The sequence below is a fragment of the Nannobrachium achirus genome, assembly GCF_963921795.1.
Source record: "Nannobrachium achirus genome assembly, chromosome: 2".
Taxonomy (NCBI): Eukaryota; Metazoa; Chordata; class Actinopteri; order Myctophiformes; family Myctophidae; genus Nannobrachium; species Nannobrachium achirus.
In genome coordinates, this window is record NC_137811.1 from 43,374,088 (window position 1) to 43,399,058 (window position 24,971).

The 24,971-nt window shown below is 44.6% G+C and overlaps 2 protein-coding genes across 3 annotated transcripts in view; one reads left to right on the top strand and one right to left on the bottom strand.

The window, feature by feature from the left end:
• LOC308298554 (sialic acid-binding Ig-like lectin 15) overlaps nucleotides 1–24,971 on the bottom strand; it is a gene marked incomplete at both ends in the record, with an annotated part of 432,712 nt that overhangs the window by 280,150 nt on the left and 127,591 nt on the right. The gene's annotated exons all lie outside the window — the stretch shown is intronic.
• Nucleotides 518–24,513, top strand: tex10 (testis expressed 10). Of its 2 annotated transcripts, none has more exons than XM_080751153.1 (16): nucleotides 518–565; nucleotides 1,308–1,520; nucleotides 2,372–2,559; nucleotides 3,150–3,476; nucleotides 3,900–4,112; nucleotides 4,226–4,475; nucleotides 4,607–4,716; nucleotides 6,776–7,023; nucleotides 7,956–8,091; nucleotides 8,976–9,145; nucleotides 10,946–11,123; nucleotides 13,914–14,142; nucleotides 19,771–19,851; nucleotides 21,591–21,775; nucleotides 22,337–22,547; nucleotides 24,316–24,513. In XM_080751153.1, the coding sequence occupies exons 2-16, from the start codon at nucleotides 1,338–1,340 to the stop codon at nucleotides 24,421–24,423; spliced, it is 2,817 nt and encodes a 938-aa protein (XP_080607279.1). In that variant the 5' UTR covers nucleotides 518–565; nucleotides 1,308–1,337; the 3' UTR covers nucleotides 24,424–24,513. The 2 variants fall into 2 exon arrangements, with proteins under 2 accessions (XP_080607279.1, XP_080607278.1); XM_080751152.1 differs by lacking the exon at nucleotides 518–565 and adding an exon at nucleotides 687–812.

The window sequence follows — 24,971 nt, forward strand, 5'->3', positions numbered from 1 at the left end:
GCAGTGGTGTAAAGTAACTAGTACATTTACTTAAGTACTTTTCTTAAGTACAGTTTTGAGGTACTTTACTGGAGTATTTCCAATTATCAGTATTTATTTTATTTTATTATTATTATTTATTGTTTTACTTCTACTCCACTGAGGGAAATATTGTAGGTCTACTTTTACTCGTTTACTACATTTATTTGAAAACTTCAGTTACTTTACATTTGAGTACTTTTTCTACCACTAGAATTATTAGGACCATTTTGGGTGCCCGACACATTTGCCATTAAAAAAACGAATAAACAAAACTCATTTCGAGTTCACACACACATTAAAACAACAAGATACGCGTGAATAACATATAGGAAATGTATGGAAATATATGCGTTAGCCAGGCCTGTGGTAATGTTATCAACGTTGCAGGCAAGGCTAAATAGATCATTAGGTTTCAGACCGCGGAGATAGAAGGCAGCGTTGGGGTGCGTTTGTTTTGTAAACTGGCGTTTACCCACAGCACTAACTTCCTGATGCTATTATAATAACAGAAGAAATACGAGACCGATACGAGCACAAATTAAAGGTAAATTAACTAGGTTAAACTACACCATTGGTTATTTATGAGTAAACACGCGAGGGTCATCATTATGACCCACGCGTGTTTACAACCGGGGCGCGCTTGGATTGTAAACAAATGCGAGCATAGAAGTGGTAGGACCCAGTGCATCAACACGAGCACAATGTTGCTCTTTCTGAAAATGTATCTGTAAATAATTAGCTTATTATTATTCAAACGCATATCAGTGGTTGATGCTTGGTAAACCGCTAGCGTGAGTATTTTATTAATGAATTGTATGCATATAACGTATCAAAAACGTGTTATCCGTTCTGTTTCGTCCTGCATACATTTGCCAGGGGAGATGTGTTTCAAGCGTAGAAGTGGGTCTTTTTGGTTCTCTCACTCGTATTAAATAGCCTAGTATATAGTTTTTCTGACTATTATGATGTTTTGCTTAGTACTGTAGTGTGTACATTTGTCTGTCATTTAATGTCTATATGAATTGAGTACAAAAGGACCCCGATGTAAACAAGCCATTGTGATTTCTTGGGTTTAAAATAAATCAAGGCTAGACCTTTTATCTGAACTGTAGGCCTAAGTACTATATTGTTCTTTTGGTATGCGAACTGCTAATTAAGTATTCAATCAATCAATCGTGCATTCCAGCCAGATGGGTTTGTTGTTGTACGAATGAAACCATAGGCTTTGACCTGCATGGTTTTAAGGCAAACCATTCATCATTATGTCTGTCTTCTCCTGTTTCTAGACAGGTGCATATCTAATCTAAGCCACAGACATGAAGGCCAAAACAAAGAAGAGACAGGATGATTTCCAGAAAGTAAAGTTGAAGGTCGGAAAGAAGAAGCCTAAAGCTGACAATGCCACCAACACCAACTTCAAGTCCAAGTCAATCAATTTGTCCGAACAGCTGAAAAGAGACAAGAGTGGCCCCACCACACACAGACATCTTGGCATTAATGTAAGCTCTCGTATGTATGTCACACACACACACACACACACACACACACACACACACACACACACACACACACACACACACACACACACACACACACACACACTGATTGATTCTTCATTGTATTGGCTATCAGTTTTCAACCTTTTTAATGTCGAGATACATTATTTATTCTGCATTTCAGCCACGGACCACCATTTGATGAGTAGAATATTTATCGTTTGATAGAATTTTGTCCACGATTCCATGCTGTATTGATGTGGTAACCATAGGACAGGCAAACGTTGATCAAAATAACAATTCTTCTACATTCTCTAATTGTGTAGACTTCTTGTAAATTAAGTAATGCAGATATTTAAAGGAGCTATAGTCAACTTTTTCTTGAAAAACGGATGCTAAAATAAAAATAATGCTTCGAAAATATTTTATAAAAAAATAAGCTTCATATATGAGTTTCTATTCAGAAATGACCACAAAAAGCGTAAAATAATGATAAAATAATCTTTTTGGCCATTGCCAGACCGACACTTTGTTTACATCCTGGTCTATAGACTAGGATGTAAACAAAGTGTCGGCCCTACAATGAAAAAGTTGACTATAGCTCCTTTAACTCTCTTGAGAGTGTAAAATGAAACCAATTGGACCCATAAGGGTCCATTTGGTTTAATTTTACACCCTCAAGAGTTAAAGTCTTATAAGGGTCCATTTGGTTACCAACTCTCCATCATTTAGCTGGGAACCACCTGGAACCCCCCCAAGGACCACTGGTGTTCCCCGGACCACTGGTAGAAAACCACTGTTGTCTATGATCATGCACATTATGTGTTTTACTTGTCCCTGTGCTCTCTTCCTAGGATCTGCTGACCCAGCTGCTCCATCACAATGCCAATGTGAAAGAGGGCGCCTTAGTGGGCCTGAGAGAGTTGCTGTCAACAAACCCCTCTTTGTTGGAGCAGCATCTCTCGCGCCTTCTTTCCGAAGTGGCAGCCGTGTTCACAGACAAGGATGCCGGTGTCCGTGCGGCGGCTACTCGTCTGCTTAGGTTAGTCTGTTTTTTTTTATCACACTGTCAGAGCTGGCATGTGGACTTCACATCTGCTATACGATTACTATACCAGTGATTCTCAAACATTTTAATTTCAAAGACCACCATCCATTTTCATGTGCACACACAGTACAGTACAGATGTGCATGCTAGAAAGCGTGTCCCCCTCTAGTAAAAAACACCATTACACCTTTGGTTAAAGGGAACTGTTAAAGTAGGTTAAGTGATTTAATTAAATTAAAATAATAACAAAATGGGATTTACCTACACCAAGCCCTGCCCCCCCTCGATCATGGTTGGAGGAAGGCCGTCACCTACACGAAAACTGAAACTGCTTTTTTCTCCTCACAGGGCGAAAGTCCTTATATGGACCAAACACTCCATAATAACTAGTACTATTAGAACATAGACCCATTTTGTTATTGTTTGAATTAAATGAAATCACTTACCCTACCTTTAAGGAACCAAACTGTTAAGAGGGACTTGTTAAAATCCTAAAGGATCCCAGCCCTAGTAGTATTGTATTACCCACTATGCAGTATGCACTCTAGTAAGTAAGTCTTGATATTGTGTGTGACATTTTCCAGGTTCATTGCCCAGTGTGTTCCGTCAGATCGGGGGGCTCCGTTTTTCCCCCTGCTCAGTGCCCATCTGACCTGTGCCATGACACACATCGACACGGGCATCCAGGGGGACGCCATGAAGGTCCTGGACGTGTTGCTGGAACATTACCCTGCCCTGCTGGCAGCGCAGCCCGCTCTTCTCCTGACCAACTTCCTGGAGCTGATCTCCCACAGGAGCACCAGCGGAGGAGCAAAGAAGCTTCAGGATGTGAAGGGACGGAGCTGGTCCCTGTCCATCAACCCCAACAGAACTGTCACTGGTCAGCAGTGGCAACTCACCGTGCTTCTGAGGTACTGCCTGATGCAGTGCAAATACTGTGACGAAACCAATTAAGAAGATGTATAGCTGCCATGTACAGCACTCATAAGATAGCCTTTTGAATATTTAACAAAGAATACTGTATATAATGGAATATATTTATGTGCATGTAGCCGTGACACAATTAAAAACACCAGGCCATTGTGATGCGCAGGTCAGGTTTATTTTCTATTTTTTATGACCCGCTCCGCACAGAAGCCCAACCCGCCCCAACCTGTCCCGCAAAATATATATTGTAGATACTAGCTGGGGTCATGGTGTTTCAACACAGGTCTCCAACTGGAATCGAACTGTAGGTGAACTCATGTCACCTACTGGCACGCCCCCTGTATAGTAAATAAGGGTTTAAAAACGATGAGTGATTTCAGTGGATGTCTTCGGTCATTGTGTTTCAGGCTGGCGCGTTTTCTCCAAGCTGTAGTTGACGAGAGGCCAGTGGAGGAAGGAGATGTGGCCGTCCCAACAGAAGGGCCCTTTGGTTCCTGTGGAGAGGGAGTGTGTACACCACTGGAACTCAACTGGGAAGAGATCACTTTCAGCAAAGCTGGAGTTAAGGTGTATGAGCTTTCTGGGGCTAAACCCACTCCACGCTCCACCTACAGACTCAGGTATGCATCCTATAAATAGTGTAATGAAAAACCGTCAAAGTCTACTTGACGTCTACAAGTCTGCCGTACCCATACTGCACTTATTTACATTCGCTCTATCATTTATTATACAGAGCGGAGGTGGACCCCGGAACGGGTGTGGGTAAGGAGCTTTCCTCTGCCGAGGCGGTCCAGAGCTTTGCCACCACACTAGTGCCCCTGCTGCTGGAGGTGTGGGTTGAGGCCACAGCCAACGACGACCCCTCAAACGACCCAGCCCACCTCTCACTCAGCCCAGACTCCATGTCCCTCATGTTCCAAGTCTTATCTATACTGCAGCTGTTGAGGAAGCTGGCACCACAAAGGGAGCATCAGGAGACACTAGTGAGGACCCGCACACACACACACACACACACACACACACACACACACACACACACACACACAGTAGAAATCTTGTAGAAAATCTTTCCTTGCAAAGAGTAACAAAGATGCTTCCTATCTGATCTGTATAGGACACATGGTTCCGTGATGAATACCTCCGAGATTTTAAACAGCACTTCATGAAGAACTTCCCCTACAGCGTCGGAGATGCACCAAAACATAGGAAGAAGCTTGACAAGAGGTATGGGCAGTGTTCATTTGGTTGATTAAGACTAAAAGACTTATGCCTCATTCACACTACAGATATATAGTTGAACGTTTTGCTTGGTAATTCAATGTAATCTCAATGGAAACCAGCTTTAAAGGCTGGATTCCAAGGACAGCCGACACGCCCAGCCTTTAAAGCTGGTTTCCATTGAGATAACATTGAATTACCAAGCAAAACGTTCAACTATATATCTGTAGTGTGAATGAGGCATAAGACTTTGATATTAGTCAACTAAGACTAGACTAACACTAAACAATTTCAGAAAACTAAGACTAAATCAGAATTTGCTGTCAAAAGTAACCCTGGCTAAGGGACATACAACTGTAGAATCCTTGAGGCAGAGCCCTGCAACGGGTCGGGGCCCCGTGGGTACCCGACGGGTACCCGTGTTTGATGGGCGGAGACGGTCGGAATATTTACTATTATAAATGTGCGGGTACGGGGACGGGCGGTGCGTGACTAAACACGGGCGGGTGACGGGCGGATGACATTTTACTGTGAAAATCAGACAACTGTTTCTGCCTAAAACAACGTCACAAGAGCGCACACAGTGAGCAGCAGGACAGAACCACGGCATACAGCACTGTTTAGCCTAAACGTCAAGTCACACACATGGAGCGGCGGCAGCCGGCTGGAGCGCGCACACTCACAGTGAGGAGGACACCGACACACAACTGAATAAAGTGGCCGCGAGTGATCTGCTTGCCTAGCGCGATGTAGTTGAAAGGTGCATGATTGTATAATATCCACGTGATTCTACCACTATTAGGAGTTCCGATCCCTTTTTTATTATCGTCACATCATGGGTCCAGTTTGGTTTAGATTACCTCGGGCTGTTTATCATGAGAGAACCAAGACAGACAGACAGCGAGTGGCGTTCCCTTCAGCTGTGAAAAGCTGGATATGTGCTTCGCCGTATGACGGTGCGTGTCGAGCATAGCAGACATGCAAGCTCACAAAGCTGCAAGTTCCGACATGTTGTGAGCTTGTAGCTCTGATTTTTTCAATGCGCGACACCGTCGTATGACAAATACAACTGCACAAAGCAGCGGAGGCAGAAAGCAGCAGCAGCAACAAGCTGTCGCGACAGTGTCAGATCATGATACGATTTTAAATTAGTATGATTGGTTTTAAAGGTTGTTCTAATTTATCCAAATAATAATAGACCTATTAATAATAGGCTTAATAACAGCATTTTCCGACGGCGTGCAGGGGGATCAACTATGGAGTGAAAATGGAGTGCGATGCCATTGGAAGAAGGCACGCACGGCTGTAGGCTATTTACTTTAATGCATGTAATCACGGGTAACGGGGCGGGCGACGGGTCTATTTTTTGACGGGCGAGGCGGGTCTGGTTTTGATTTTTAAATAATGACGGGTAGCGGGCGGTCCACGGATCGGATTAATGACGGGCCGGGCGGGCGCGGGTTGTCAAAATTGGACCCGTGCAGGGCTCTGCCTTGAGGTGAGCGCATGGTGACTGGACAGGCACATTTGAGACTTGCTATACTACTGTAGACCTACTAGTAAGAAGCCTCAGGGGGACCTCGCCCTAAAATCTTGCCATGTCTTGTATGAGATGTATATCGGGCCAGTTACCCATATATGGAGACCCTTGGTACCCATATATGGAGATCCATGTACTGTATATGGAGATATGCTGTGAGATTACTCAGTTATTCGTACCAGTTATGTGCACCCCTGGGTATGTGGCCGATGTGGCCTCCATATATGGAAATTCCCACATTCCGTTATTGTTATTACCCTGACATCACAGTGAAGTCAGAGCATGATGTCAGAGCAGCAAACCTAAAGACGGATAATCTCATTATATTACTCAAAATGTGCGCCTGCCCGGTCGGGCAACCTGGTAGCAACCTTCACCTGCCCGACCATTTTATTTGCCTGCCCCGGGCAATCGTTAGCGTCAACCCCTGATAGTAGTTAGTATAGTAGTAGTAATAGTTAGTATAGAGTGGAGTAGCTCCGCTGCTCCTCAGCGTCCTGACTTAACTGTTATTTATGCCTTCAGGATTAAATCGGCCACAGCAGCCCAGGGGCAGCCGGTGGAACCTCTGGACCTGAACATCACACTGTGCAAAGTCATGGTGTCCCTCTCCCAGAGCCAGGACAGTGGCCAGGAGGTAGATTCTGACTGGCTCATCCCTCTGAAGACCTTCGTCAAAGACTGTCTGTCCAAAGCAGTCAAGCTCAACTACAGACAGCTCCACATGCTTCTTGACACTGTGTGGAAGATGGTGCAAACACAGCGGAGCAAGAGTAAGTCTATGTGTCTGTGTGTGAAAGCCTTACTTTCTGGCGACACGTGGTGTGCTTGTAGATCTTCTGTTTTCACTAGTTTGGGTCCGTGGCAAACGTCTAATCTCTCTTTCAGGTCTTGACCTGAAATGTTTGGGAAACACTGCTTTATATTGTGTTGTTGTTTATGGAAGAATAGCTATATTTGTTCATTTAACTGTCCTACTGCCAGATGTTATTATTTATTTATTTGGGCTGGTGCCAGCAAAAACCTTTGCGATGTTATAGAAAATTATCTATTAGTTCTAACTAATTCATTTTACAATGGATGGTCAAATGTGTACTTTGGCCATACTGGCAGCAGAGGGCAGCCTTATGCAAGAATTAATGTGAATTGGGCCGCTCCGGTTGCCATCCATTCAGAGCACAGAATCGCATTAGAGCAACAGATCCACAGAAAACAGCCAGGAAGTGATTTGGGACTCCATTAATGCTAACGTGCGGTGGATTTTTGAGAGCAGCATTACGGGAGATGTTTTTACTGTACACAGCGGCATGACCCCACATCAGCTTACAGTCATCAGACGAGGTAAAAAGAACGAGCCGTATTGGCAACGCGCCGCCGTCAAAATTGGGGCGAACGGTAACGTCCGAAGCAGTAAAAGAGTTAATAATCATAGAGTTGTGCCAAGCTAATGCTTGCCTGTGAAATGCATCATGGGAATTGTAGGAAAAGCTGAAATAGACACTCCTATCAACTACTCACTACACTACATGCTACACAAACGATTTCACTGCAGTGCATTGCTGTTTTGGCAAATCTAGAAGATTATAATGGTTACAAGGTGTCCAAAAGTCATTAGTCGGTGTGACTGCTGTGTGAGTAGGCTTTTTTAAAAGACATCTTAATAATTCTTTATATTTTATGTTAATTTGTGTACTTGTTGGTGCAGAGGTGACCGAGGACCTGTTGGCAGCAGTGAATGTCTACTACCAGCAGAAGAACCTTGAACTGAAGATCAGGTCTTTGCTGCTGTCCTTTTACAGCAGACTGTATCTGCAGGAGCAAGGACACACGCACATTGGAAGGTAACCTTTCTACCAGTCACGTCATGTTTTTGTTTTTGTCCAAATGTAGCCAGTGTGACCCTGGGCGTACAACTCCCACATCCCATGAACATCCTGTTCAGGGTGTTCATAAAAGCCTGATTAGATGATAAAATGACCAAAAGTTTTTTTGAAAGTGAAATATCCCTTTAACCCCAGATTATAAATGCAATTATACCATTTGAACTAAAGGTGTTTCCAAAGCTTTGTTATCAGACATCAGACCATTATCAGATCAGTATCAGATCAGGTAAAACACAGTAAAACATAATCTGTTAGAATGATGAGGAAACAAAAGTACAGACAATAACATGTTTTAGCAATGTCAAACTCATCCGGCACAGGCAAGTTTAAAAATGTGGCTTTTGTATAGAGGTTTAAAGGCAGACAGTAGTAGTGTGTCCATGAGGAGGACGGCAGACCTGGACATTTTGAATATCAGGGATGCTACAAAATAAGTCTTAGTTTGTACCCCTGATGTCACACATTTACAATTGAGAAAAATTTGTACCTACATTTTGAAATCGGTGAGTAGTAATAACTGGGCACTTCAGGATATACTACGCAAATAAAAAATACTGGAGCACTCCACTGGTCTGCATCAGGGGTGACTGACATTTCGTCTTTCGTCCTCAGAGTCAATCGTCTGTCACCCCTGCAAAATAAAGAACATGTAGACCAGTCGAGTGCTCCTGTATATTATTTGCGTAGTCTCTCTCTCTCTGAAGTGCCCAGGTATTATTCCCTCTGATGCAAGTTGTCCCAACAAGCCCTTCTACCTTCTGCTGGCTGAAGCGCACAGAGTTCTCTTTACCTACATTTTGAAATGTCTGCTGCTGTCTGTCCTTCTGTCCTTACCCCGGCAGGAGTAAGATGCTGTGTCGATGGCTGTCCGCTCTGCCGGTGCAGTTGTCCCAGCTGGGCCACCGTAACCCTCCCCTCTCCAGAAGACTGATCCTCTCAATCCAGGCTGCAGCCTCCCGGGGCAACAAGGACCTGCTCAACAGTCTACAGACCCATGCCTGCAAACTCTATGGTACACACACACACACACACACACACACACACACACACACACACACACACTCACACTCACACTCACACTCACACTCACACTCACACTCACACACACACACACACACACACACTCACTCACTCACTCACTCACTCACACACACACTAGAGTTATCAAATTATGCCCAAACCCGACCTGACCCAACGTTTTCAGGCAGGACCCAAAATGTAAGCTAATTAGTCGGGCTGGGCAGAGCCTCTGGTTCTGTGAAAAAAAATAAAGAAATCTAGTACCCCCAAAGAAGAATTCAACTGCCCCTAGCACCCTAACGATAAGGCTGATAAAAATGGCAGTGGATGGAAGTGAACTTGAGTCGGGTATCTAGTTTGTCGTCGTCCGACCTTCCTAGCCCGTGTTATTAACCCATTTAGTGCTCCAGACATGAACGGGTTAAATGTCCAGCGTGCCTCTCGCAGGCTCCATACGCGGCCATTCTCTTATTTTGAAGGCCAGAAGTCCATTGCGTAAACACTTCCGGTTTGACGTCATGACGTCATTCAACGGAAGCGATCGTCACCCCATGCCGTTGCTGTAATGGCCGATCGTTGCCTTTGTTATTACGTTATTGTAGCGAGAATCTAATGCCATCCTTGGCTTTAAAAGTGTTGTTTGGAGAAAATGGACATTAAAGATGAGATCCACCGTCGGCCTCCATGTTAAGGGATTACTATTTTGTGCACGTGGATCTGTGATGATGATGAATCGGCGAGGCCAATCGTGCCAGGACTTTCCAACGGACTGTAGGGTAAGGGTGCCAGCGTTACTCTATATACAGTATTTTACGCGAGTATACTCGGGATCGGCACTCTAAATACTCGAGTATTTTTCACGAGTATACTCGGGATCAGCGTTAAATGAGTTAAAGAAAAACAGGTGACAATGGCCAAAACGTAATCAAAAATCGGCGATGGTGCCAGTTTTCAAGTTGTTTCCAATATTTATCTGTTGGCATTACAAAGGATAGCCTAACAAAAAGTTATTAGTACTATCATACACATTATAAGAATAATGTGTCAGTGTTACAGGACATATAATAGCAATAACATCTATTGCCCTGAAGTGGGCAGTAGAACTCCACACTTGAAAACACCTGACAAAAACGGACAAAAACGGAAAACTAACCAAGAATCCACTGGTGGGTGCGCGTGTGTTGCTGGCCTCCCTAATGACTGCAGGTGGCCCTACTTGCACAAGTGTGGTTCCTATATGCCAGTGTTTTGTACCAGTTACATGGGCATTCGTCCATTTCCAGGGCTTGTGAGGATGTTCTGATAGTTGTTTGGATAATGTGGCAGAGATCAGGGTTTGGGTTTGGGGTAGGGTGGGGTGGGGGTGGGGGGGGGGGGGGGGGGGGGCTTAAGTGGTATAAAAAGGGGGTCATCGTTCTGAAGCCACAGAGCCAGCAATTCACCATCACAAGACTCCTTTTGTCTGAGAGGCTTCTGACATCAGCATGTGCGTCAGAGGTCGGCAGACACACACACACACACACACACACACACACACACACACACACACACACACACACACACACACACACACACACACTCTCAGAATTATCTGATCACTCACTACAGTGGATGTGTCTGTTTGTCTGGCCTCAATCCCCCCCCCCTTTTTTTCTCTCCCACTATCTCACTTAATAGAGTTGTAGCTCATCTTTACATCCCCAGGGGAGCAGCAGTGCGTTATTAGGTCTGTATAATTAAGTGTTTGTGTGTGTGTGTGTGTGTGTGTGTGTGCGTGCGTGCGTGCGTGCAGATCCACAGGAAGGTGTGCTGGTTCTGTTGCCAGCAGAGTCCCAGCAGCGCCTGGTGCAGCTGCTCTACTTCCTGCCCGCGCTGCCCCAGCCCCTCCTGGCCAACCTGAGCCGCTGCTGCACCGCGGGCCGCATCTCCGCCGGCCTGGCCTCCTCCCTGATCCGCGTCATTCACCTCAGGTGAGCCTTGGAAAATACATGTTCAAAACCACGGAGCACAAGCACATGAACACACTTTAATATGGTACATGTTGACGGGCACCCGAGAGACTAACCTTCAGTTCTTGCTCCAGGTTACAGAGGAGTCAGTGGTGGAATGCCACTAGTAAAGGAATCAAACAATTTAACTTAATATAACTGGATGGCAGCTGATCACAGCATTATATCAAGCAGTGGAAACACACACACACACACACACACACACACACACACACACACACACACACACACACACACACACACACACACACACACACACACACACACAAAATCGGGCATAACTCAAGCCCTAAACCTAACCTCTAAATGCCTAAACCTAACCTCTGAATGCCTAATGCTAACCTTAATCTGAATCATCTCCTAATTGTAAGCCTAACTCCCCTGATCATTTTGAACCAACAACCATTTCTCTCCTGGTCCTCACAATGTCTGTTGTCTGTTGTTGGCTTGAAATCTTGTATGCCCAAAAAAGAAATATTTATCTTTTTATTTATCATTTAAAAAATGATTTAAGGTATTTAATAGCCGATCTACAAGTACACCTACAAGTACAGCTGATCTACAAGCACAATCTGCTATTTTCAATGGTTTTGTGCGACAGTCTTGTATGGTGATGCAGGGCTTTACTTTACGAAAAAACTTGGAGATACGAGGTTTCCGCCCGACATCGACGAAATTCTGCAATACTGGCCCACAAGTATAGTTATATAGTGTACACACATGCACACGAACACACAGGACTGAAGATTATGGCTGCAGCTTGAAACCACTAGGTGGCAATATTGCATCTTGCTTTGTGGTCATCCTCTCAGTCTTCTTGTGTTGTGGATGAATACAGACAGTATCCAACATTCAACAGACCGCTAAAGCCAAGACCACACCAGTCACCGTGATCCGGTCCTGTTCCGTCACACTCAATCAGCTTTTCATAACTTGGCTGGTGTGTGTGCATTCCCATGTGCGTGTGTATCTTGTCTGCGTGACCCCTGTGCTTGTGTCACTGGGGCAGTGTTATACAAACCTTGATAGCAGGCAGAGGTTGGGGGTCGGAGGGGAAAGGGACGTGTGTGTGTGTGTGTGTGTGTGTATTTCGATAAAGACAAAGAGCTCATTGGGAAGCTTGGAATGTAGCCTCGTCATGGAACATTGAGAAAGTAGTTCTGTCTGCACGTGCCCCCGGGGCTTTTACAAAAACCCTCCTATTCACAGAAACCGTCTTCCCTGGAGGGCACGGGGGCAGAACCATATCAGAATGTACTGTACTGTCTGCCGCGTCTGCATTCACCATCTCTGCCCCCTTATGCACCAACACACCCATTACACGTTACTCAAGGATATTATCAGGAACGCGAAACCACAGGAACGTAGCAACATGACCTCTCTTCTCAGGAATTGATTGTGGGTGAGCTTCCCAAAAAAAAGGAACTAAAACGTAAAATCCCAACAAGTCAAATTTCCGACTAAAGCACATGTTACAGAGTTGACATGATACCCTGGCCTGCAACCACAGGCTGTATTCACTTCCTTCATTCTATGAAAGGAAACGGGACCACTTCCCATCATTTTGATTTGTTTTGGTTTTAATTTCATTATTTTGATCCCAAAAAAAAAGAAGAGGAAATGTGTGCTATATACGTATATATACATCATAGTTTTTTCCTTTCCTTTTAATGTCTGTGCGAACCCGGAGGTCTGGGGATGGGGTTAAGAAGCGGCCTGGTTTGTCTTGCGACCACAGGACTGCCAGACAAGTCAGAGACTGTCACTATTGCTAGCAGGCAAACTATAAAGTACATGCGTACATTAATGACATCATAAGAACAATCTGTGTTCTGAAAAGATACACTTCTGTAAGTTAGGTCATAAAAAACCAAACAAACAGGACCACTCAGCCACCATCCATCCGGTTCAATGTGAAATGTTAACGCATCTATCCATCTGTGTCACGTAACCACTTTAACCATTATTTTTTAATACTTTGGCCATTCAAAAATAGCAGATATACAAGTAGTGCCGCGCTGCGAGCTTGTACAGTAGATCTGCTATTTTTGAAGAAAGAAAAACATGAAAATGTTTGAATCTTTGAATATACCGTATATTCTTTTAAAGCGAACATTTTTTACTAAAATCTTTGCTTCTGGGGGGTCCCTGGAACAAAATATTTTGAGATGGGGGTCTGCGGTCAAATACTAGGGGTCCTTGACATTAAAACCTTTGAGCACCATAGATTAAGAAACATATGTTTTTCAGAAAACAATACGGATTTAGAACAGTGTTTCTCAACCAATGTGCCTGGGGACCTTTGGTGTGCCCCTGAGAAGGATCAAGTGTGCCCCTTGAAACTGCTTGAAAGCCAGCTTTTCATAACTTTTTAGTTTAAATCATTTTAAAAATGATTTAAACTAGTGAAAACAGCCGATCTACAAGCACACAACGCCTCGCGGTGCGAAGCGTTATGTGCTTGTAGATCTGCTGTTTTCACTACTGTTGTGCGACAGCCTTGTATGATGAAGCAGGGCTTTACTTTGCGAAGAAACGTAACAAATTTGAAACTTAGAGATACAAGGTTTCTTCCCGACAGTGACGATATTTACACCCCCGTATTATGTTGGTGTGCCCATGGATTCTTGGGCCATGAAAAGTGTGCCCATGCAGAAAAAGTTGAGAAACACTGATTTAGAAGACATTTTCAGGTATTGTTCAGGTCTAAATGGGTTAACCGTGTGGTGGTGACTGACTTGTTTCATCCAGGAGCTCTCTGAGCGGCTGGTCGGTGGGGGGCCAGCAGGAAGTGGCTGCGGTGCGGGACGTGGACTACTTCAGCTTCCTGTTCTCCACGCTGGCGGGCTTCTCTGGCGACGAGCTGGCCGCGCTGCAGGAGGCGGGCGATGAGAGCCCCCTGCCGCCGGCGCCGCTCTCCCCCCTCAGCCTCTTCACCACCCCCCTGGAGCAGTTCACACACCACTGGGACATCGTCGAGGTGGGTGGGCTCTCACACACATTGATTGATTTGATTTGAATATTTTATTTAGACCACCCTGGGCAAGATATATGACTTCCGGTTGGTTCTTCTAACTGAAGTGCCGTCTCTCTCCTAACTGAAGTGCCGTCTCTCTCCTAACTGAAGTGCCGTCTCTCTCCCCGTTTCCTGTCGGCCTACTGTACACTTATCAATAAAGGCAGAAAAAGACCCAAAAATATACGTTAAAAAAAAATGCAATACAGCACGAGTACAGTGCTGTCGCACAAAACCATTGAAAATAGCAGGTCTACAAGCACACAACGCCTCGCACCGCGAGGCGTTGTGTACTTGTAGATCGGCTATTTTCACTACCTTAAATCATTTATTAAATAGAAGCTGGGCCGCCCTTCGGGCGGCCCAGCGTCTAGTCGGCGACCTGGCCAACTCGGAACAATGTAAATAGGGAATGAATGCCCCGCCCTTTAATGCAAACCCCATTATACCTGTTTTCATAGGACCCGTTTTGACCATTTGTCTGCCTGTGTCCATTTATGCCCATATATGGAGATATCTGTATCTGTCTGTCTGTCGGTGTCCATTTTATGTCCATATATGGAGATCACTGCAGTTATAGTTCTGGGTCCATTTTATGCCCATATATGCCCATATATGGAGATATCTGTCTATCTGCGTCCATTTTATGCCCATATATGGAGATCTCTGTATCTGTCTGTCTGTGTCCCTTTTATGCCCGTATATGGAGATCTTTGTGATTCTGCATCCATTGTATGCCCATATATGCCATATATGGAGATATATGTTTATCTGCGTCCATTTTATGCCCATATATGAGATTTCTGTCGCTTTTTCAAACAGATGGTCAAAACGGGTCCTATGACAACAGGTATAATGGGGTTTGCATTAAAGGGGGAACCGGCACTGTGTCTGCAACACAGTCGGAGGCACAGACAGATACAGAGATCTCCATAATGGGAATAAAGGGACACAGACAAACAGATGGAGGAGGAGACAAACTTAATGCAAACCCCATTATACCTGTTGTCATAGGACCCGTTTTGACCATCTGTTTGCCTGTGTCCATTTATGCCCATATATGGAGATATCTGTATCTGTCTGTCTGCGTCCACTTTATGCCCATATATGGAGATCTTTGACCATCTGTTTGCCTGTGTCCATTTATGCCCATATATGGAGATATCTGTATTTGTCTGTCTGCATCCATTTTATGCCCATATATGGAGATCTATGCAGACACAGTGCCAGTTCCAGAAAATCCTGATGTCAGACATCAGAATCCGAACCTTTCGTGCTGGTTCCAGAAAATCGTGTATCGGGTCGGGTCGAGGCCGAGCACTGCACTACCTGCTGCGGTGGGGAACGCACGTGCCGAATTTGAAATAGGGAATGAATGCCCCACCCTTTAATGCAAACCCCATGAATTCCCCAGCCTTTAATGCAAACCCCAATATACCTGTTGTCATAGGACCCGTTTTGACCATCTGTTTGTCTTTGTCCACTTATGCCCATATATGAAGATCTCTGCACACACAGTACCGGTTGCGGAAAACTCTGATGTCAGACTTTATGCCCATATCTGGAGAACGCGCGTGCCGGTGGGAAGAAGGGTTCACCATTTTATGCCCATATATGGAGATCTATGCAGACACAGTGCCAGTTCCAGAAAATCCTGATGTCAGACATCAGAATCCGAACCTTTCGTGCTGGTTCCAGAAAATCGTGTATCGGGTCGGGTCGAGGCCGAGCACTGCACTACCTGCTGCGGTGGGGAACGCACGTGCCGAATTTGAAATAGGGAATGAATGCCCCACCCTTTAATGCAAACCCCATGAATGCCCCAGCCTTTAATGCAAACCCCAATATACCTGTTGTCATAGGACCCGTTTTGACCATCTGTTTGTCTTTGTCCACTTATGCCCATATATGAAGATCTCTGCACACACAGTACCGGTTGCGGAAAACTCTGATGTCAGACTTTATGCCCATATCTGGAGAACGCGCGTGCCGGTGGGAAGAAGGGTTCTCGAGATACGCGGATTACATACACATACATACACATTCACAGAGATTTTGTGTTGACTCATGTGGCGTACGTGATGTCAGAGCCTTTTATGAAGTGATGTCACAATGACTCAGCGCTTGCGCCGATTTCCTCCGGAACAGCCTGATGTCAACAATCAGCTCCGCATAAGGAGATTCCGAACGTTTCGCGCCGGTTTCGGAAAACCGCGAGTCGGGTCGGGTCGAGGCCCGGCACTGCACTCCGCGCGGCGGCGGGGAACGCGCGTGCCGAATCTGAAGCCGGTGGGACGAACGGTTCTCGAGATACGCGGATTACAAACAAACAAACAAACAAACAAACAGACAGAGATTTGTCGCATTTATAGATAGATGATAAATACAAATCCTTTTTTTCTTCATTTCTGTCTAAATAAAATATTCAAATCAATCAACAAACATTTATCTTCTGGTCCTCACAATGTCTGTTGATTGATTTGAATATTTTATTTAGACAGAAATGCAATACAGCACGAGTACAGTCAAAACACATTGTCTTAAAGGATTGCACCAAAAAGAAAAGTCCTTGCGGGTCTTGTTTCCATTGGGGTCCTTGGTATTCAATTCATCAACATTGAAAGTAGCACCAAAAAACAATATCATCATAAAACACTATGTGTACGGAGTAGAGGGGTTCGGCTCTGTTCAAACTACAATATGACGTCATTCAGAGGTTCGGGGGGGCGGGTACCGTGATTAATTCGGCTGTTCGGTGCCACCAAGATTTTGTGACTCACCGAACCGAACTAAATTTGTCTCTAAAATTGGAGTATGCATCGGCCCTAAGGGAGAAGTGATAATTACCTCCCCCTTTTGCCTCTTGAAAGGTGAATTTTCAGGGCTGTTTTTTTTTTTTTTAAGATTTGTTTTTGGGCTTTTTGCCTTTATTGGATAGGACAGTAGACTGACAGGAAATGGGGGAGAGACAGGGAGTGACATGCGGCAAAGGTCGACCGGATCGGGAATCGAACCGGCGACGCCGACAGGCATTGATGCCGAAATGGCAATGCCTATATGGTATGCGCCTGGTCCACTAGGCCACCAGGCGCCCCTTTCAGGGCTGTTTTAAAGGAAGTTAACTACTACTTTCTTTTTTTTAAGATTTGTTTTTGGGCTTTTATGCCTTTATTGACAGGAAATGGGGAGTGACAGGCAAAGGTCGTCCGGATCGGTAATCAAACCGGCGCCGCCGCCAGGCATCCATGCCTAGTATTTGGCAATGCCTAAGTGGTATGCGCCTGGACCAGTAGGCCAGCTGGCGCCCCACTACATTTTATTTAAGGGATGGGCGTCAGGACATTCCACACCTGGGTGGCAGTGCTGTAGAAGGAGAGTTGACCCATGTGTGTTTCACAACACCTTTGACCACTTAGATCCTCTAGACATGGTAAACTGGACCTGAGTCGGCCCTATGCTTAGTTAGTGCGCTCCTTTTTTTTTCTTTTTTTCTCTTGCTCTAAACCAAATCTCTAAGCCAAAAATAGCCGATCTTCAAGCTCGGTTACTCTTGACTAATGTCCGTCCCCCCCCCCCCCCCCCCCCCCCAGAATATAGGGTTCAGGCATGGGGTTCAAGTGGTTATTAACCCTCTCACCAAATCATGAATCTGGGAGGATGACTGACTGGGCAATGAATGAAGAGTTTAAAAAAGACAGGGAGCGTGGGGTGTTATTGTGTTGTGTTGATATTCTGGACACAACCCTGGTCTTTTCCAGTTCCCCCCGGTCTCTCGCTCTCCTGCATGTCGCTCTGAGGAAGAGGGGGACGCTTTATCGTGGTACCCCGGCCCGAGAGGGGAACCTTTATCGCGTTGCGCAGGTTGGAGAGATGCATGGTTATCGGGCACAACGCGGAAATGCAGAAATGCTAATGAGAGCCCTTGGCATGATGGGAGTTTGACATTTCTGCTCAGAAATTACCGTAAACGCAGCCGCACCCCGGGGCAAGAGTGAGTGTGTGTGTGTGTGTGTGTGTGGGAGAGAGGGGGTGGGGTGATGGAGGGCTATAATCACTAATTCAGCTCCTCAATTAAGGCCTCAGATCCATCCTCTCTCATCTCCCTGTCTGAGTCAATCACAGCCAAGGTGAGGGAGAGGGGGGGGGCCTTGGGATGGGGAGTGTCGGGGGGAGGGGAGGGGAGGGGGTGGTATTAAGGGACGGACCGTGTCGGCTCTGATTCCACTAATGAGACGGGATTGTTTTTAATGGCGCGGAGAATGCCAACAGGTGCACAGGTCTGGCACGCGTTGGATCACCCACACACACACACACACCTCTCTCTCAATTTGATAAAAGCTAATGAGAAATTCTGATTTTGATTTGAAAATAATGAGGAAAAGTTGAGCCACATTTTTCACCTTTTGAAAGTCGGTGTGATGGCCTCTCGTCTCACCTTAAAAGCGTCTCGTCTCCGTTGTAGTCGGAGAGAAACTCTAGATAGAGAAATAAATGTAAGCGCTACAACTCAGACACGGAGAAGCGCTCGTGTAACAGTGAAGCACTACTTCATCAGGATATAGGTTATTAGAAGACCATGGTATGTGTGCTTTGTGTGTGTGTGTGTGTGTGTGTGTGTGTGTGTGTGTGTGTGTGTGCTTTGTGTGTGTGTGTGTGTGTGTGTGTGTGTGTGTGTGTGTGTGTGTGTGTGTGTGTGTGTGTGTGTGTGTGTGTGTGTGTGTGTGTGTGTGTGTGTGTGAAATTAATTGTAATTTGTGGATTCAAATAAAGTATTAAAATGTGAGATAATTTGGTTTGTGTGAGTTCCGGGTGATTTTGATGAAGCATAGCGGGGCATGTGTCTTTCATTCATTGGCTCCTAAATTCCGTCTCCCGGTAATATCTTTATTGCTGTTGGCTCACACACACACACATACACACACACACACACACACACACGTCTCATACTATGCTCAGAGACACTTCTTCATTGTCTTTGCTCGCCTCGTAAAATGCTTGAAACTATTGTCCAATTTTCACCGTGTGTCAGCTTTCATTAGTTTCATTAGGGTGTGATGGTCGGGCAGGTCTTCATATGGAGGGTCTTTAGGGAGTTCAGAGCAGCCAGGCTTAGGTAGATGTTGGAGATGCAAATGAACACATTTATTTTTTATCATTAATGAAAATAATTTCAATGTGAATAATTGATTTCCAGACATTGTGAAAATAGCGACAAAGAAACGTCCCTTTCTAATCTGGGAGACTGGAGTTCTTGGGCCACGAAGATTTGTTTTTGGGCTTTTATGCCTTTATTTGATAGGACAGTAGACTGACAGGAAATGGGGAGAGAGATGGGGAGTGAGATGCGGCAAAGGTCGTCCGGATCGGGAATCAAACAGGCGACGCCGTCATGTGTATGCGCCTTGACCAGTAGGCCAGCGGGCCCCTTGGAAACCACTGTTTTAAAGGACATCCAAGAGGAGAACCAACAAATGACCATAAACTATCTCTAGAAGCCTCTTATTTAGATCCATGTGATGGGAAGAGAACAGCATCTTTCAAATGAAAGTATGAAAACACTGATGTTGATGCAACTGTATGTTTCATTGGTAGGAGGTGTGTCACTGCCTGGAGACTCTCGGCTCACAATCCCAGTGCTTTGACATCGTGCAGAGTGGAATCTGCAAGTACCTGGTAAGAAACCATCTTCATAGAGCATTGGTTCTCACATTGTTTTTGTTTTTTTGAAGCGGTGAAAGCCAGTGGCTTTGTGTGTCCCGTTCATGTCCATATATGGTCATTCCAGTCCAGAATGAACAGGTTTTATCTGTCCCGTACATCCAGAATATGTGTGTAACGTCCGTCCCGGTCTGATGATTGGATTATTAAAAATCAAACCTCGGTTCGAAGTGAAGCGGTGAATCTTAGTATAGAATTGTCTGGAGAGCTGGTATGACAGCCGGTATAATAGGTTTTAAAAAATATATATAAAAAGTCCTGCTTGCTGTTCTCTTAGTTGTTTGTCAACTGCATCCCTCTATAATTATTTCAGTTTCTGTTATCTTTGTGGCCTGCTAAATTTTTCAACTTCTGCTAGATTTTCAATGTATTTACTCTTGTCTGCCTTAATGCTCCTTTTTACCATTCTGTTAGCATCTGTATATTCTTATTGTGCCTTTGCTTTTGCTCTTATGCGGCTATTTGTCATTGCTGCAATAGGTGAGACCTATTGCATGTACAAGACAGATAAAACCTGAAGGCCAAATTATCATGTGAATCTTGACCAATCCTCAAAGTATCCATTCATCTGACCGGGAGGGACACCGCACACATATTCTGGACGTACAGGACAGATAAAGCCTATTAATTCTGAACTGAAATGACCATATATGGACATGGGACACACATTTTGCTTTTTGAAAAAGCCTATTCATTCTGGACTGATATTTTGCACGTACTGGACAGGAAAAACCTGTTCATTCTGGCCTGGAGTGACCATATATAGACATGAAGTGACATACATTGTGTTTTTGAAAAACCCTGTTCATTCTGGACTGAGATCACCATATATGGTAATTAGACGGACATTCTGTTTTTGAAAAAGCCTGTTCATTCTGGACTAAAATGATCATATATGGGCGTGATACACACAAAGCCACTCATAGGAAGCGGTTTTCACCGCTTCAAAAATGTCCAATGAGACCATACTTTGAGGATTGGTCAAGCTTCACATGACAATTCGGCCCAACAGATAAAATCATTCATTCATTCAGAATTGGGTTTGATTTTATACTGTATATCTAGGACGCTATAACTCTGAGGGTGTACAAATGGACCCTTACGCTTCCATTTGTATATTTGTTACAGACCTGTAGGGGTTCATTTGGAACCACTTCAAGGAATCCTGAGGGTCCCTGTACACCACTTTGAGAACCAATGTCATAGAGGGGAAAACCCCTTCACAATTCTCCACCTAGCCACTTAAAGATGAAGTGCCATGATTCCCCCCCCCAAAAAAAACACATGATTATCAGGTATTAAGATTATACTAGAAGGAACATTTCTTTCCAAAAAAAGTGTACAGAAAGAGTTAAAATTAGGTTTTTATGTGGCCACACCCACCAGTTCATTAAGTATGCCTGGTTGTCATGGTGGGTGGTGACCCAGCTAAAGTTAGACACACCCACAGTGTTGGGTGAATGGTAATTGCTCATAACAATGGTAATTGCTCATAACAACCACACCAGGGGAGGGGGTCTAATGAAGTACTGTCAACCTCCTAGACACATGAAAACCAGAAAAAGTACAAAAATATGGCAACACCTCTTTAAATGTGTTAGGTTCAGAGTCAGAATTAATGGGTTCCTTGTCTTCATTGATTGGATAAACTAACACATGGGTTATGTTTGCGTGCACATGCGTGTGTTTTCCAGACCCAGTTTGCAGTGGTGCCTGACAGTATGGCAGCGGGGCTGCTGAGGGCCATGGCCAGGCTGATGGACATGTCCCTCCACCCCAATGAGCAGGTGCTGCGCTTCCTGTCCCAGTGCTGCCTGAGCCTGCTGGCTCTGCTGGTCACTCTGCAGCAGGAGGCTCCCTCCGAGACCAACCATAAGAGGTGTGTGCTGCAAAAGAGTGAATCGTGTGGATCTCAGGGATCTACACGGCTCTAATGGGATATAAGTAGGGATGGGACGATATGAAAATGTCATATCACGATTATTGTGACGGAAGAAATCGCGATTTACAATATTATCCCGATAATCAAAATCCATTATCTTAGGGTGGAATATTTGCAAAAAAATTGCCGATCTACAAGCTCACAACGCGTCGCATTGCGACGCGTTGTGAGCTTGTAGATCAGCTATTTTTTGTCAAAGACATTTGATCGACAGTGAGAAAAGACTGTATCAATACGTATATTATAAGTACTTTTTACCAATTATAGAGAGTTTAAGTGGTACCGGAAATGCAACTCAGCAAATAAAAGGTCAATTGTTCCCAGTGCATGATGGAGGACGATATCACAATAAATTAAATCTCGACAATACGTATTTTTTTTATCGCTTATCGTCCCATCCCTAGATATAAGTCAATAAACTTTTATCCTGCAAAGGTTCTTTTGATGCCTGCTGGTGTGTCTCGTTGTGACCTCTTAGACTGCAAATTCCTTTTGCAGAGAGGCGATATGGGGCGCATGCGTGGCGGCCCTGGGCACCATCCCCAGGCTGCTGCGGACGGTGCTGCAGTTGGTGCGCGTGGGAGACCTGTGTGAGGAGGAGCTTCCACAGCTGGGCCAGATGCTGTCCATGATACTGCAGCACACGCCTCTACGCAACACCCTGATGACCAACGCTACCCTAATCCAACACATCATACAAGACCTGACGGTAAGGACACGCACGCACGCACACACACACACACACACACACACACACTGCTGCAACACATCATACAAGACCTGACGGTAAACACTGCACACACACACACACACACACACACACACACACACACACACACACACACACACACACACACTGCTGCAACACATCATACAAGACCTCACGGTAAACACTGCACGCACGCACACACACACACACACACACACACACTGCTGCAACACATCATACAAGACGGGATGGTGTTTTCCTCTGGTGTTTCAGTCCGAGTGTATCAAAGGGTGCGTTCGGAAATGCGCACCGGGTGGACTGCGCGGGCGTTTATTGTGGGCTTGCCCAGGCCTTACGGCCTGGGCATAAATATAACGATTGCATTCACCACGGCTTCGTAACGGCTTCGTAGCTCTTCGCGGGCACTCGCGCCTGCAGCGCTCGGGCGCAAAGAGCAGGACCAAGGTCTGCTGGCCTTCGCGCCGCTTGCAATGTCGTGGACAATAACTGTGACATCTAACCATAAAACGAGCGCTCTACCACACCCGGTGCGCATTTACGAACGCACCCTTTGATACACTCTGACTGAATCACCAGCAGAAAACACTCTCTCCATACAAGACATCACGGTAAACACTACACACACACACACACACACACACACACACACACACACACACACAGGGTCAGGCAGCCACGGTTAGGCCGTGGTGTAAAGTAACTAAGTACATTTACTCAAGTACTGTATTTAGGTACAATTTAGAAACTTTTACTTTACTGGAGTATTCCCTAATTCCAGTACTTTTACTTCTACTCCTCTACATCTCAGAGGCAAATATTGTACTTTTACTCCACTATAATTATATGAAAACTTCAGTTACTAGTAACTTTGTAGATTTTGATTATTATTACAAAACGTACATCAACCACTTCAACCCTATATACATTTAAGCCCCTTATTTTCTAACGATTTTTATACATTTGAAAACTTGAAATGGTACATTCTGCATAATGACTACTTTTACTCTTGGTACTTCCATTATGATGCCAATACTTTTGTACTTTTTTTCAAGTAAATTTTGAATTCCAAACTTTTACTTGTAACATAGTATTTCTACATTGCAGTATTGATACTTTAACTTAAGTTCTTTGTAGTCATAACACCGGGTCTTATGACTAGTGAGTTAGCCATCGGTTTCCAATGCTTTTTTCTTTTTAACTACTGCATTTTCAAATTATGCAGAAATTTGCAGAAATTAGGGTCTGTGGTCACATAAACCAAAATAGTTTCACCTTTTGTTCTACTACATAAATGAAAGCCATTGTATAGCCATTTGTGTGTTTCAAAAATCATAAAAGGTGTGGAGATAACCTTGTTGAACGTGTTGTCAGCAGAGCTTATTTAAAAAAAAATCATTGGAAATCAATGGTAGGAACCCATAGAGGAGGTAACTTCCGCACTGGCTTACAAACGTTATGATCCCTGTAATTACGTTTTCATCACAGCCATTGACCTACAATTTAAGCACAAAAAGAAAAATCTCATGTTTATTTTGTTCCACTTTGTGAAGCACTTTGAACTCAGCATTGCACTATAAACTGCAGTGTTGCACAAAAGTGAAAAGGAAAGAAACAGCAACTTGAAGGCATCAAAGTTAGTCACACTATTGCATATATATACATATAATGGACAGAGGATTGAAACTTGCTCACAGTAAACAATGGTCAACCAGTATGATGGTCAACTGTGTGTTGTGTCGTGTTTCAGAGGTACTGTCGCGGTGAGACCAGAGAGCAGTGGCTGTCGGACCTGCTGTACATCACCAGCATCACCATGACCAGCCGTGGAGCCATGGGGCTTCGAGACATGTACTAACTGACCACCTGGTCCCTGGACTGACCACAGTTCACCTGGTCCTGAGACATGTACTAATTCAGTGTTTCTCAAACTTTCACATTTCAAGGTCTCCCCTTAACTCTGACAGTGTACAAATGAACCCTGTCGGGTTCCATTTGTACACTGTCAGAGTTAGACTTGTATGGGTCAATTTAGACCCTGCTAAAGGAACCCACAGAGTCCACAGAGTCCCTGGACCACAGTCCCCGTACCCACTGCCGCCTTCTTCAACTCAACATCTTCCTTCCACTCCAAACCCATGGACTGTCATACGATGACGGAAACGTATAGACAGAGATGCAGAGCAATGAACGATAAATGTTTTGCTTTACTGTAAGAGCCTGACACCCCCTCTACCTACACACATACGTAACTGTTTTGATGCTTTTCTGCTTCAGTAATTTTTCTGACTTTGTAAATCTAAGCTTTCAACGTATTTCTGTCTTATTTGTTGACTTTTCTTTTGATACAAAAATAAAGCAGATTCAAGACGTTAGTTTAAATGTAAATTGTTTATTTGTTTTAGC

Excerpts from the sequence above, each read along its gene's own strand:
- tex10 (XM_080751153.1), top strand. The coding sequence starts at position 1,338 with ATGAAGGCCAAAACAAAGAAGAGACAGGATGATTTCCAGAAAGTAAAG. Across the intron at positions 4,717-6,775 it reads AGGAAGAAGCTTGACAAGAG|GATTAAATCGGCCACAGCAG; the intron begins GTATGGGCAGTG and ends TTATGCCTTCAG. Across the intron at positions 19,852-21,590 it reads GTGGAATCTGCAAGTACCTG|ACCCAGTTTGCAGTGGTGCC; the intron begins GTAAGAAACCAT and ends TGTGTTTTCCAG.